Here is a 14269-nt window from a genome sequence, read left to right on the forward strand (position 1 = left end):
GGCTGGGTAGCCAATGTGCTGCTGAAATGACTCCTCTGCACATGAGCCCAAGCAGTTTCCTGAGTGCTGTGTGCTAGACACATGACCAGGGCACACAGTGCCTCCCTTTGTGGATGCCACAAACAGTTCACAGAAGAACACATGTCAGGGCTGTGGAGGAGAACAGAGGGCCACTAAACCCCCAACACACACATGTATGGGGCACATGTGGGGATGAGCAGGTTGGTGAAGGCCCCACTGAGACAGATAACATCAGGCAAGATTGCAATGGTAACCAGTTTGAGGGATGAGAGAGAGAGAGAGCGAGAGAGAGAGAGAAACATTCAGTGGCTTGTGAGAAGGCCTGAGGCTGGGGAAGCTCCATGAACTGGAGGAACTCACCCAGGCTAGTGAGCAACCAACTGGGTAAGTGATGGATGATGTCAGAGACAAAGACAGGACCTGAAAGCCATAGATGAGAGGGGGATCTCTCTCATCTCATTAGCAGGGGATCCCTTGAAGGGATGAGGAGACCTAACATAAGCTGACTTGAGAGGATCATGACCTTGGAGTGAAAATGAATGTGAGTAAATTCCCGATTGCTTAGTTCCCTAGGAGAGGATGGGGACAGGGGTGAGAATAGGAAATGACTACTAATGGGTACAGGAATTGATTTTGGTTGTGATGAAAATGTTGTAAACCGAAGTTAAGATAATGGTTGTACAAGCCTTGGAATATATCAAATCTGTGACATTGGTGAAAGCACACGCTACGGGCCTTCATTAAAAAAAAAAAAGAAAAGAAAAGAAAATGAGCTTGAGGAGGTAAGGCTGGAGGTGGTAGGGATACTCATCAGGAAACAGAGACCCCCAGTTTGGATCAGGGAGGACATAAGAGTGTTGTAGGTAGGTGCTGGCAGTGAATATGAATTTGAGAAACTCTTGAACTTTCTAGTATGTTGGAAGTAGACTAAGAACGTGGAGTGTCAGGAATGTGCTTCAAGTTTCTGGCAGACATAACTGGGTGAAGCCAGTTGTCCTTTACTGAGATGAGGAAGTGCAGCAAGCGAGGGGCTGGAGAAGAAGCCCTAGTGCTCCATGGTTTTTCTTCAGAGGCCAGAGAATCCACATTTCCTGGTGCAGAATGTGACCTGGCAGGGAGGGGCTGTGTGATAATACAGTATTAAGCAGCCACAGAGCACTGTGCATTTACTTCTGCAGGGACAGTTTCCTGAATGATGCTAATGCCCAATACTAAATTGCCTATTGCCAGGTCGTGGGATGATGTGGGTGGTCTCCTGGTGAAGAAAGGCAAAACAGCTACACTGGTGGATCCATGATACACCCACAGACATGGTGTCATCTTAGTAGTGAACAGTTAGGTGACCAGGAGAGTAGTAGTTGTCCAATAAATGGTTGCTAAGTCTGTGTCTCTGTGTGTCCTCCTGCAGAATGGGTCAGTGTAACTGTGCTTGTCCTGTTTCTGTGGCTCTGATTATGCTGTTTCCTTCCTGATAACTAGGGTGCACCATCCAGAGGGCAGGGCAGAGTCTGCAGGGCAGATTCTCCTATCTGGAAGTGCTTAGTGCCCCAGTTCCCTGTTTCAGGAGAGACCCCTGCAACTTGTGCCAGGCTCTCCTTCTCCACTCATCCGGGAACCACTACCTCTCAGACAAGAGAAGCCAGCATCACCCATATTGGACCTGGAAGCAGGGTGTGGGGCTCAGAGCAGCAAACTGCTGAGGCAATCTGAGAGCAGATTTGGGGTCAACTGAGATCTTGCACTGTTGAGTTAGAGATGCTTATGAAGTCCCTGGTTTTCAAGCAGGTGAGTTGGTTCTGAAGATACTTGTTTGGCAACAAGAGTAAAGCTCAGAGCTGTTGGCTATGGGGAGGAGGCTGAGATCATGGTAGGGTTAGAGGTGGAGGTGCTAGATAATAATGGGGGCAGCATTTGACTTATTTATTTAATGACATTTCTGTAGCATTCCCAGGACCAGGTACTGTTCTAATGACATAATTTCATAGGATGCATATACATATTGAGAGGATTCTGCTTATACCTTGGGGTATACCTTATACTCTTACTATCCCCATTTTGCAGATGAGGCACAGCAGATGAAGAAACTTGTTAAAGAAAGTCACACAGAAAGTGTCTGTGAGTGGAGGAGATGTCAGCAGTCCAGAATCTGTCCTTTAAGACCACTGACTGCCTCCCATATATAAGTGGTGTGAAGCCCTTCTTTCTGAGCGGGGCTCATTTTACCCTCTGCTGCTCCTGCCCTGCTGGGATCCTTTATCCTGAGGCAGAAGCACCTCAAGGATAGAGAGGATGACTTTTGTGGACCCATCATGGAAAATTGACTGAGCATTGGCTGTGTGAATGGCCAGGGCCTTGTCCTGAGAAGCAAAGGGCTGGGTGGGGGGATGGGACTGAAGTTCAGGTGAACTGAACAAGCAAAGGACCCCAGGACAATGTGCGTGTGGTGGGAGCCACAGTGTCCTTGAGGAGGATGCAGTCTGACTCTCATGCTTCTCAGTCATTCCCTGGTTATAATTAGGGGGCAGCAGAAGAACAGCAAAGAGGAGCTTGTTGTGTTCTTCATGGAGAGGGACCTGAGTCTATGCCCTGTGTCTCTGGGCATCTGTGGTCGCCTGTGACTCATGCAGACATGGAGGAGACCCCTGTGCTGAGGCAGCAAAGGTCTGGTCCTGTGGGCAGAGCAGGCTGGGAACATTTCCAAAGGGCTGGACAGGCAGGTAGTGAGATGGGAATGAAGCATGGTGGAGGCAGTGTGTCATCCTGTGAGGATCCCCCAGGATTGAGGGATTCTATCATGCAGAGCAAACAGAGCAAAGCTGGAAGTGTTCTTCTTTGTTCAGGAAGCCAAGGAAATAAGTGTTGGCTGTAGCAGAGTGACGGAAAGGGAGAGAAGCAGGGGTTGGGGGGTCAGAGAGCAGTGGCAGGTCATCCCTATAGGGCCTATGGGCCATGTGGGGAACTGTGGAGCCATTGCAGGGCTTTGAGCAGAGGAGGGACATGGTTTTGCTTGTGGATTGAAAGAGTCATGCACATAGGAGAGAATAGTCACAGGGAGTGTAGTCACTCTCATCTGAGTGAGACATATAGTGAGTCAGCCAAATTTGAGTAGCACAAGAGGTGAGAAGTCACTCTTCTGAGATCCAGCATGGGTGCTTCTTGGAGAAGTGTCCTGTCATGACATGTCCATCAGTTCTCAGAAGACCAGAGACTGCGGGGGTGGCAGCAGTGAAGTGAAGTGAACCTTTTGTTGTAAGAAGTCGTGATTTGCATCCTATAGGTGATGGAGTGGGAACAGGCTTTAACAGAAATAGCTGTGGACTCTAGGTTTAGTGCAAATGTAATCCACCAGAGTACTAAGATATGGGGATAAATATCTAACTTAGGAGTAGGTGTGGGTAAGTTCCTGAGTTGGCTGAATGAGCAGAGAGTTCCCACCTAGGCCACAGGTGTTTTGTGGTCAGTTTTCAGTCCTGTCCCAAGACGAGGCAGGTTAGAGCTGTGGATCTGAGTGTGGTCCCTGGAGCATTAGTAACAGAGTCCCCACCACCCCCTTAGAAATACACATTCTTAGACCCACCCCAAAACTACTGAACCAAGAGCTCTGGGGGTGGAGCCCAGCCGTCTGTGTTTCGCAAGACTTCCTGGTGATTCTGATGCCTGTGGAAAGTAGGAACCACTGAGTTAGAGAGTCCTTCATGGAAGGGCCTGGAGTCAGGAGCACGGGCTGCTGTGGGAGTCTCTTTGACATCATTGCTGGGTCTCAAGTATGTGGTAAGAGGATCTTGCCCAGGTACAAAGTGGTAAAAGCTGAGTCCTTGAGGTCAAGACCTCCTAACTGACTCTTACCCCCACTTTTCTGGACCTCCCACCTGACAGTGTGTTCCCTTCCCTGTCCTGCATCTCTCTTGCTTTCTCACCCTTATGTCTGTGTCCACAGAGGAGTTCGTGTTGATTGGCTCCTCAGAAACCCACTGTGGCAGTGCTGGGTGGGGTCATAATGCTGCCATGTCATGTGTTCCTGGCCATGAATGTGGAGAACATGGAGCTGTGGTGGTTCCGCTCAAATTTCTCAGAAGCAGTGTTCATCTATCAAAACCAGTGGGAGCAGAGAGAGGTGCAGTTGGGCCCAGTACACAGGGCGGACTTCACTGGTGAAGGAATTCCTCACCTGGGGAGAGACCATCCTGCACATCCACAAGGTTCAGGCTTTCGACAACGGGCTATATACCTGCTTCTTCAGAAAGGGAAGCTTCTGTGAATCTGCCAGTTTGGAACTGAAGGGGGCAGGTGGGTCATTGATCTATATTTAGTGTGCTGTAGTATTGGAGCTGGGAACAAACTTGGGGCCAACTAAATCAGTCCCTCATTTTACAGCTGAAGGAAAGGAGGTGTCTTCACTTATTCATTAATTCATTGTGCATATAGAATCCCCATGAAGTGTCAGCTCCCTTTCTGGGTACCTGGGGGCATTACTGAACCAAACCATGATCCTTGCTCTGTAGAGTTTATTTTCTAAAAGCAATAAAAGTGTAAACAGTTGGGTTATAGAGGGTGTTAGGTAGTCGTGAGTAGGCATTTGGAGAAGTGGATATCTGGGGGTGAGAGTTCCAAGCATAAGAACAGCTATGTGATATAACCGAGTTAGGCATGTGGCAGGTGTGTTGGGCACACAAGGAGGCCACATGGTTAGTGAGAGGTGAATAGTGGGGTGGGGAGAAGTGAGAATCCTGGCATAAACAGGTGTTTCTGGACCAGGTGCACAAAGAAGAGACTGATCAGGAAACTTTCATGAGCAGCACATACTTGAGAAGGTACTTGGGATCACCAGTCTCTTCCAAAGGGCCTTTCTGGTTTGTGGTCTGGACTATGAGGGGCACAGAGAGCGTGGTGGTTGTGGTTATGAAGAGTTAACCATATAGTCCTAGGGCTGGAGTGTGTGTTCCCAGGGGAGTGCAGGAGTGGAAACTGGGGAGAAATGGACAGCTGTTTAGTGGGGGAGAGACATATGTGAGAGTATAGAAGGCTTTTTGTGCTGTGTAACAGAGTTTGAATGTAGAGATGAGGAAATTTTGAACAGAATGATGTAGGGTGGAGGTTTGCTTTGACTGTGTGAGGGAGGATAGATGGAAGGTGAGGAGACTGAAGGCATGAACGTAGTTACACAGAGGAAGGTTGGCTGTCTGATTTCATGTGGGGGCTCTGGGGTGGGAGATATTTGGCTTCAGAGTGGTTTGGAAACGAGACACAAATGAGTCAGTAGATTTGGTGATAGGTGAAGGGGGGAAAGGGGACTACAGAGAATCCTAGGGTTTCTCTTTTGCCAATTGTTTAACTGTAGTAGAAATATTGATAATTATAAGTTATTTCCTAATTGTCGTGATGCTGTGTAACACAAAGTGCAGAGCTCTCAGTGGCAGATAGCTATTTATTTAACTTGGGCATTAAGTGAATTTAGCTAGTCTAGGCTGTGTTTGGCTTCTTCTTTTTCTCTTCATTTTCCAGTTTTATATATTTTTTTAAATTTAAATTCAGTTAGCCAACATATGCTACATCATTAATTGCAGATGTAGAGTTCAATAAGTCATCAGCTGCATATAACACCCAGTGCTCATGTAGTTGGCTGCTCTTTTTTTATTATGTTATGTTAGTTACCATATAGTACATCATTAGTTTTTAAAAAATGCAATATTTTATTTAACCCAATATATCCAAAATGTTAACATTTTTCAACACACAATCATTTTCTTTTAAATTAAAAAAATTTTTTTCAGTGTTCCAAGATTCATTGTTTATGCACCACACCCAGTGTTCCACGTGCCCTCCATAACATCCAACAGCAGGGTCACCTAATCCCCCATCCTCCTCCCCTCCAAAACCCTTAGTTTTTTCCTCAGAGTCCACAGTCTCTCATGGTTCATCTCCCCCTCCGTTTTCCCCCAACTCACTTCTCCTCTCAAACTCCCAATGTCCTCTGTGTTATTCCTTATGCCCCACAAGTAAGTGAAACCATATGATAATTGGTTCTCTCTGCTTGACTTATTTCACTCAGTATAATCTCTTCCAGGCCATGCTGATACAAAAGTTGGACATTCATATTTCTGATGGAGGCATAATACTCCATTGTGTATATGGACCACATCTTTATCCATTCATCTATTGAAGGGCATCTTGTTTCTCTCTACAGTTTGGTGACTGTGGCTATTGCTACTATGAACATTGGGGAACAAATGGCCCTTCTTTTCACTACATCTGTATCTTTGGGGTAAATACCCAGTAATGCAATTGCAGGGTCATAGTGTAGCTCTATTTTTAATTTCCTAAGGAATCTCCACACTGTTTTCCAAGGTGGCTGCACCAACTTACATTTCCACCAACGATGTCAGAGGGTTCCCCTGTCTCCACATCTTCTCCAACAGTTTTTGGTTATTGTTTTATTAATTTTGTCCATTCTAACTGATGTAAGGTGGTATCTCAATGTGGTTTTGATTTGAATTTCCCTGATAGCTAATGATGATGAACATTTTTTCATGTGTCTTATAGCCATTTGTATGTCTCCCTTGGACAAGTGTCTGTTCATGTCTTCTGACCATTTTTTGACATGATTATTTGTTTTGTGTGTGTTGAGTTTGAGGAGTTCTTTATAGATCTTGGATATCAGCCTTTTGTCTATACTGTCATTTGCGAATATCTCTACCATTCCCTGGGTTGCCTCCTCATTTTGTTGACTGTTTCTTTTGTTGTGCAGAAGATTTTGATCTCGATGAAGTCCCAAAAGTTCATTTTCACTTTTGTTTCCTTTGCCTTCGGAGACGTATCTTGAAAGAATTTACTGTGGCCAATGTCGAAGAGTTTACTGCCTATGTTATCCTCTATGAATCTAATGGGTTTCTGCCTCACGTTGAGGTCTTTTATCCATTTCAAGTTTATCTTTGTGAATGGTGTAAGAGAATGGTTGAGTTTCATTCTTCTACATCCAGCTGTCCAATTTTCCCAGGACCATTTATTGAAGAGACTATCTTTTTTCCACTGTATATTTTTCCTGTTTTCTCGAAGATTAGTCAATCATAAGGTTGTGGGTCTATATCTGGGGTCTCTACTCTGTTCCACTGGTCTATGTGTCTGTTTTTGTGCCAGTATCATGCTGTTTTGGTGACCACAGCTTTGTAGTAAAGTTTGAAATCAGGCAACATGATGCCCCCAGTTTTGTTTTTCTTTTTCAACATTTCCTTAGCAATTCGGAGTCTCTTCTGGTTCCATACAAATCTTAGGATTGTTTGCTACAGCTCTTTGAAAAATACCAGTGGAATTTTGATTGGAATGGCATTGAAAGTATAGATTGCTCTAAGCAATATAAACATTTTAACAATGTTTATTCTTCCAATCCATGGGCATAGAATGCTTTTCCCATTTTTGTGTCTTCTTCAACTTCTTTCATGAGTGTTCTATAGTTCCTCAAGTACGGATAGTACTTCATTAGTTTTTGATGTAACGTTCAGTGATTTATTATTTGTATACAACACCCAGTGCTTATCACAACACATCCCCTCCATAATACCCATCACTGGGCTAAACCATCCTCCCACCCTCTCCCCTCTGAAACCCTCAGATTGTTTCCCAGAGTCCATAGTCTCTCATGGTTCATCTCCAACTCCGATTTCCCCCCTTCAGGTTTCCCTTCCTTCCCCTAATGTCTTCCATGCTATTCCTTATGTTGCACATATGAGTGAAACCATATAATTGTCTTTCTTTTCTTGACTTATTTCACTTAGCATAATCTCCTCCAGTTTCAACCATGTCAGTGCAAATGGTGAGTATTCATACTTTCTGATGGCTGAGTAGTATTCCACTTATATATGAATCACTTCTTCTTCATCCATTCATCTGTTGAAGGCATCTCAGCTCCTTCCACAGTTTGGCTGTTGTGGACATTTCTACTATGAATATTGGCTTCATTTCACTATATCTGTATCTTTGGGGTACATACCCAGTAGTGCAATTGTGGGGTGATAGGATAGCTCTATTTTTCATTTTTTGAGGAATTGGCACACTATTTTCCCAAGTGGCTGCTCCAACTTGCATTCCCACCAACAGTGTCAGAGGGTTCCCCTTTCTCCACATCCTCTCAAGATTTGTCGTTTACTACCTTGTTAATCTTTGCCATTCTAACTGATGTAATATCTCAATGTGGTTTTTTTAAAGATTTTATTTATTTATTGGAAAGAGAGAGAGAGAGATCACAGGTAGACAGAGCAGCAGGCAGAGAGAGATGGGGGAAGCAGACTCCCTGCTGAGCAGGGCTCAATGCAGCACCCTGAGATCATGACCTGAGCCAAAGTTGGAGGCTTAACTGAGTGAGCCACCCAGTTCCCCCTCAATGTTGTTTTGATATTTATTTCCATGATGGCTAGTGATGTTGAACATTTTTTCATGTGTCTGTTAGCCATTTGTAGCAGTATTCGGCTAATCTTAACTGGGTTTGCTCATACATCTTTGGTCATGTTGGAGAAATATAATTAAAAGGAAATCTCTGAGAAATCTCCTTCACACAGATAGTGGGAAAGAAAACCTTTTTATTTTAAAATTAGATTTACCAAAATGTGATGTGCATCATATTCAATCTTTGAAGAGATGCAAAGACAAAGAAAATCATAGCCATGCAGACACAGCTCATTACACATATCTTCTCAGGATAGTTGTTACTAGCTCTCAAGTAAGTGGATATGACAGCACCATCTGTCACAAATAGTTCACCCTAGATTTACATAGTAATAGGGTGACCATCTATGTTAGGTAGTTGGCCTCATCCAGAAGAAAAACAAATTCTCCCATTTTTATAACAGGAAGCAGTTTTATACAATGATCCTAGTGCCCACAGAGGTTAGACCCATACCCTGGCACAGGAAGGATGAGAGAGGGGTGTTGTCTTTCTTGAGTGAGCCGTTCAAAGACAAGGTTCCCAGATATTTGAGAAAGACATCCCTGGACCACAAAGCTGGCAAAAGGCCTATCTGTGTTTTTCAATGGACTTATGTACATTTCAAAGGGGAGAAAAAGCACTCACAGTCACACATTTTCTCAATAAATGATAAAAAAAATAAAAAAAAGGAAGGGACTCTCTTCCCTTATTTTCAACAGCGACAATTAGCCTCTTTGCCTTAATTTTTATTTGTCCTGACAGTGGACCTTGGCTGGGTTTGCTCACGTGGTGTTGTTTAGCTGGCTCTTGACTGGTCTAGGACAACTATAGCTAGAAAGGCAGTGCTAGCCTGAGCATGTCCTTTTCATGGGAGAGGGCAAGGCAAATGGCAAAAGTAGTTTCCAACCACTGCTGGAGTCATATTCCCTGAACTCTCAGTGGCTGAGTCGAGTCACATGATGGAGCCTAGAAGCACTGTGTGAAGGCACTAACAGTATGTGGCCAAGGGTGAGCTGGATGTAAGGAAGGCTAAAGGATTGGAATGTTTTCATGATCAGACTATCAAAGATGGGACCAAGTATGAACCTGTTCAGGATTTGAGTTTGAAGCATCTGAGGGATTTCAGGGAGAGGTAACCCTCAGGAATGTGGATATTAGGGAGGTTCCTCAGGAGGTAGCTAGATTTATTGAAGGTGAAGTGATGTACCAAGTGACAGTGGGTGTGCAGATGACCTGGAGAGTGTGTGAGGTGAGAAGAGCAGAGAAAGATGGAATCTGAGGGCAAATTCCTCCTTCTGTTACTCTGGACAATGGACTTCCCACCCTCATGTTTGGGGAGAAGAGTCCTGCCTTCTATGCCTACTGTAGGTCCCCATGGTCCTCCTTTTTTGTTTTCTGTGGTAGGATCCTTGCTTTGCTCCCTGCCATGGTCACTCCCCAGTGGAGCCCCCAGAGTGCAATGCTGCCCCTGGAGGTGTGCACAGGAAGGCTTTGCTTGCCTCCCTGGGCTCTGGGAGAACTTCCTGTACTCTCCAGCTTCTTTCTTGCAGGTGTGGGCTCTGCCCCTCGAGTGCACATCGCAGGGCCAGAGGAGGACGGGGTCTGAGTGTTGTGTAAGGTGCCAGGTTGGTTCCCAGGTGCAGTGGAGAGCCCTCAGTGGAGAGAAGTTTTTGACATTCTCTGAGACCCATACCCAAAATGCTGAAGGGCTGTTCAATGCGGAGGCTGTGCTGGTGGTGAAACATAGCTCTTCGGAGAATGTGACCTGCTCCCTTCTTAACCCAATCCTGAGCCAAGAGAAAGCAATTGTCATTTCTTTCCCAGGTCCGTGCTGTTTCTCTCTCCCAGTAGGGTCTTAGGGAGGGACTGGGAGTCCCTGGGTGTGCTGCATGGACTGTACTGGGCTGTGCCCCTGACTGTGTGTATGGCTGGTCACAGAGGACTTCTTTCCCCAGACTTCTCTCTGGATGTCAGCTTTCATGGTGATCCTGACCTTGTTGATATTCTTATTCTTTGGGACTGCCTACTACACCAAGGGAGGACAAACTGCTAAGTGCCAGGAGATGAAGGAATGGGAGAAACTCCATAGGGAAAAAGTGGAGGACCAGTGGGCAAAGGAGGAGGCATTGAAAGCCAGAGGTAAGGCAGGGCAGTGGCCACAGTCTGTGAGTGTGGCAGCTGGTGCAGAGGAAAAGTGGACAGAGGGCCCTTGCCCTGGGTCAAGTGGCTGAGGAGGTCCAGAGAGGACATGGAGCTGTGGAGGCTCATTGGATCTGGAGCTATAACTTTTAGGATACTTACATGTGCAATTGTGGGTTTGTCAGGTGCAATCTTTGCTGTTCTTAGAGATGGGGCTTCATGCTTATTTCTCACTCTCTTTCAGATGAACTCCAAGCAGATCTCAGTAAGTTCTGCTTTTTCTCTAGAAGTTTCTGTGTCTTCTTTGAAGGAGACATTCTGGTTCTTAGCTCACCTGTTTCCTGTGTTGCCTTTCAGACTGGAGGAAATCTGTTTATCTGACCGGTAAGTGACTGTCCAGGTGTCCTTGGGTCTTTTGTTCCACCTAAGTCAAGGTGTCCCCTCTCCTTGTTTCAGGCAGAAACATGTGGACCCTTCTCTGGGGCAGAAACAAGCTGGTGGAGGGAAAAACTCTGTTCCTTGAGCTTTCTCCAATCTAGGCCACTGTTTCCCACCCAGTTCTTGGGAACCCGGGAGTGATGGTGGTTCCTGGAGTCTGTCGTGCATCTTGGGTTTATTCCAATGCTGACCTATGTGCCATATTGCTAGCTCTTTTGCCTTCAGTCCAACTAGTTCTGTCAGCACTTGGAATCCAAAAGCCAGCTTCTCTGAGATTTCAGGAAAAGAACTATATAAATTAACGTGGTCACTAAGGATAGGAGTGTGACCTTAGCTCCATAATACCAACCAGGGAGAGTGTGTTTTCTCTAGTTCCTGGAAGTTGTGATCACAAAGTGATGGGTAGAGGACTGGACAGACTATGTGTGAGAATGGGTGGAATGAGTTGTCAATGCCCCCAAACAGTGGTTGTGTTATCTGAGAAGGATTGACCACTGTTTCCCCAGAGTTCACCTCACACCCCGGCATGAAATTATCTCTCCTTTTGGGTTATTTCTCAAATATCTCTGTGTTCAAAATCACCAGGTATAGTAATGATTTTTTATACTTATGGAATTTTATATATTTTAACCCTGTAATTTTTTATACAGTGTATGTCAGCACCTGGCAGGAGGTCATTTCCTGTCCAACCTCTCCCCACTCTGCAGTTAGTGTCACCTGTAGCCCAGAGGGGAGGCAAGGGTCAGTAGATGAATGCTGAGCAGACTTGTTCTGACTGAGGTCTCACCAGCATGTGTTCCCTTTCAGTCTGGAGGAAGGCATATATGTATGCAGGTATGCTACTCAGTTTCCTGTTACTGTATCTCCCCTGGGTCAAATCGGCCACCTTCTATGTATCAGACCCTACAATAGGATGGTGTTGGTGTCCATGCTCCCCTTGTCACTTTTGTCTTCTTTCTCTTAAGACTGTAAGGACTATCTTTGGAATGACAGTTCTGCCTCCATTCTGACCCATTCTCTGCTGCAGGTCACTGTTAGGGTTACCAACACCCTCTGAAACCACTGCTCAATTCATACTTTTAATTGTTGCATTGACAACAGAGAGGTTATTTATAAGGAGAGCCTGGAACAGGATTGTGCCTTTATAAATCAGAAACTGTTGTATGTAGAGGATTTCAGAAATCAAGCTTGCCTGCTTAGGACTCATGTCTTCCTAGGTGGAGTCTTGATTGTGAATCCAGTTTTCCCTGAAATTCCCACTTTTTTTTTTTTTTTTTGTCTCTGGTTTTGATTTTCCTGTTTCTTGCTAGACCTCTGGCACGTTGGTCTTTATTTTGCTTCCTCATGCTCTGACTCCCTGTTGGAACTGGGTTTCTTCCTTTAAGCCTCCTTAGGTGTTGAGGATTTAAATATTTTAGAGCAGTTGATCTGAATCTGAGAGGCAGAGCCACCACGATATTTATAGATTCCTGGGGTTGCGGTCTGTGACCACCTGCAATTACATACAATATCTTTTATATATTGTTGTGTAAGAAGAACAATAACTTATATATATTATAATCTTATTATATTTTTAAATATAAATTATATATTAAATATTAACATTAGGATATGTAATATGTATATGTTTTTAAAAACAGCTACTGATAATTGTTTCAAGCATTATCTTTCCTTTCAGGAGAATATTGCTCTTACATAATGGGCTTAACTTGGTTGGGTTTTTTGGAGGCAAAGTGTGAAGATGCAAAAGGAGAAACCTAGAAGAGTTAAAATTCTTTACTAGGGAAAAGTGGAGTTCAAATCAGGAAAGGAAAAATGTGTTAGGAAAAGAGAAGGAGCTGAGAAGGAAAGTAGAAGGAAAGTAGAAAGTAGAGAAGGAAAGCTGAGATTCCTTTGGAGAGATTATGGGCAGATAAGAGTGGTAGAAGTGAGACCCCAAATCACAGCTGTGGTGGTTTGAGTGGGCAGTATACAAGAGGGTGTGCAAGTTATTTGCATATATGAAAAGTAATAAACTCCTGATACTTGTTTGAGAGATTTCTGAGAGGAATTATACCTGTTTTAAGCTGTTTGAAAGTAGTCATGTAACCAGATTTGCCTCTGATAATGAGATCATCTTGATCTTCCAGTGGTGTGGGGACAGGAGAGTGGTCTGGGGATCCTAAAGCAATGAAAAGTTATCGAGAGGTTCTTTTAGTACCGGGGTAGGTTAAGAATCTGGGGCCTTTGAACTTGTGTAATATGTGCTTTATCTTTTTGACTGTTTCTATTTATGATCAAGGATATAAACTGTGAGAACAGAGAAGGGGAAGCCAGAGGTGAAGGAAACCAGGGGTCCAGAAGTGTAAGGCTCCTTAGAGAGCCTCGCTTGGGATATATGTGAAAAATGATGATCAGGGACACCTGGGTGGCTCAGTGGATTAAAGCCTCTGCCTTCGGCTCAGGTCGTGATCCCAGAGTCCTGGTATGGAGCCCCACATCAGGCTTTCTGCTCTGCAGGGAGTCTACTTCCTCCTTTCCCTCTGCCTGCCTCTGCCTACTTGTGATCTTTGTCAAATAAATAAGTAAAAAATCTTTAAAAAAATGATGATCAAATAATCATATTTAACATCTCCCCCTTCTGTGCTGAATTGATGTGCATGGTATATTTAATTAATTAATTAATTAATTTAAAAATATTTTTTTCTCATGAAGCATACTGATAAAATATTTATTATGTTATGTTAGTCATCATACAGTACATCATTAGTTTATTGTTCCATGATTCATTATTTGCATTTAACATGCAGTGCTCATCACAACACATCCCCTCCTTAATACCTATCACCAGGCTACCCCATCCTCCCACCCCCCCCCTTCTAAAATCCTCAGATGGTTTCTTGGAGTCCACAATCTCTCTTAGTATCTCCCTCTCTTATTCCCCACACCCCCGCTTCAGTTTTCCCTTCCTTCCCCTAATGTCTTCCATGCTATTCCTTATGTTGCACATATGAGTGAAACCATATGATCTATGTCTGCTTGACTTATTCACCTAGCATAATCCCCTCCAGTTCCATCCAGGTCAGTGCAAATGGTGGGTATTCATCCTTTCTGATGGCTGAATAATATTCCATTGTATATATGAACCACATCTTCTTTATATATTTATCTGTTGAAGGACATCTCGGCTCCTTCCACATTTTGGCTATTTTTCCTGAATTAAAAAAATATATTTCAGGGGCCCATGAGTGGCTCAGCTTCTTTTTTTTTTTTTTT

At 44.2% G+C, this 14269-nt stretch overlaps 1 protein-coding gene across 1 annotated transcript in view; it reads left to right on the forward strand.

Annotated features, from left to right (window-relative positions):
- Positions 1-14269, forward strand: part of LOC111152440 (butyrophilin-like protein 1) — a 74764-nt gene that overhangs the window by 53395 nt on the left and 7100 nt on the right. Inside the window, 9 exon segments of the mRNA XM_022510940.1 lie at positions 3959-3978; positions 3980-4144; positions 4146-4308; positions 9988-10072; positions 10074-10261; positions 10376-10576; positions 10821-10841; positions 10934-10960; positions 11822-11848. Coding sequence (XP_022366648.1) covers positions 3959-3978; positions 3980-4144; positions 4146-4308; positions 9988-10072; positions 10074-10261; positions 10376-10576; positions 10821-10841; positions 10934-10960; positions 11822-11848 — 897 coding nt within the window.

Source organism: Enhydra lutris, unplaced genomic scaffold, assembly GCF_002288905.1.
Source record: "Enhydra lutris kenyoni isolate GAN:26980312 unplaced genomic scaffold, ASM228890v2 scaffoldscaffold28, whole genome shotgun sequence".
NCBI lineage: Eukaryota > Metazoa > Chordata > Mammalia > Carnivora > Mustelidae > Enhydra > Enhydra lutris.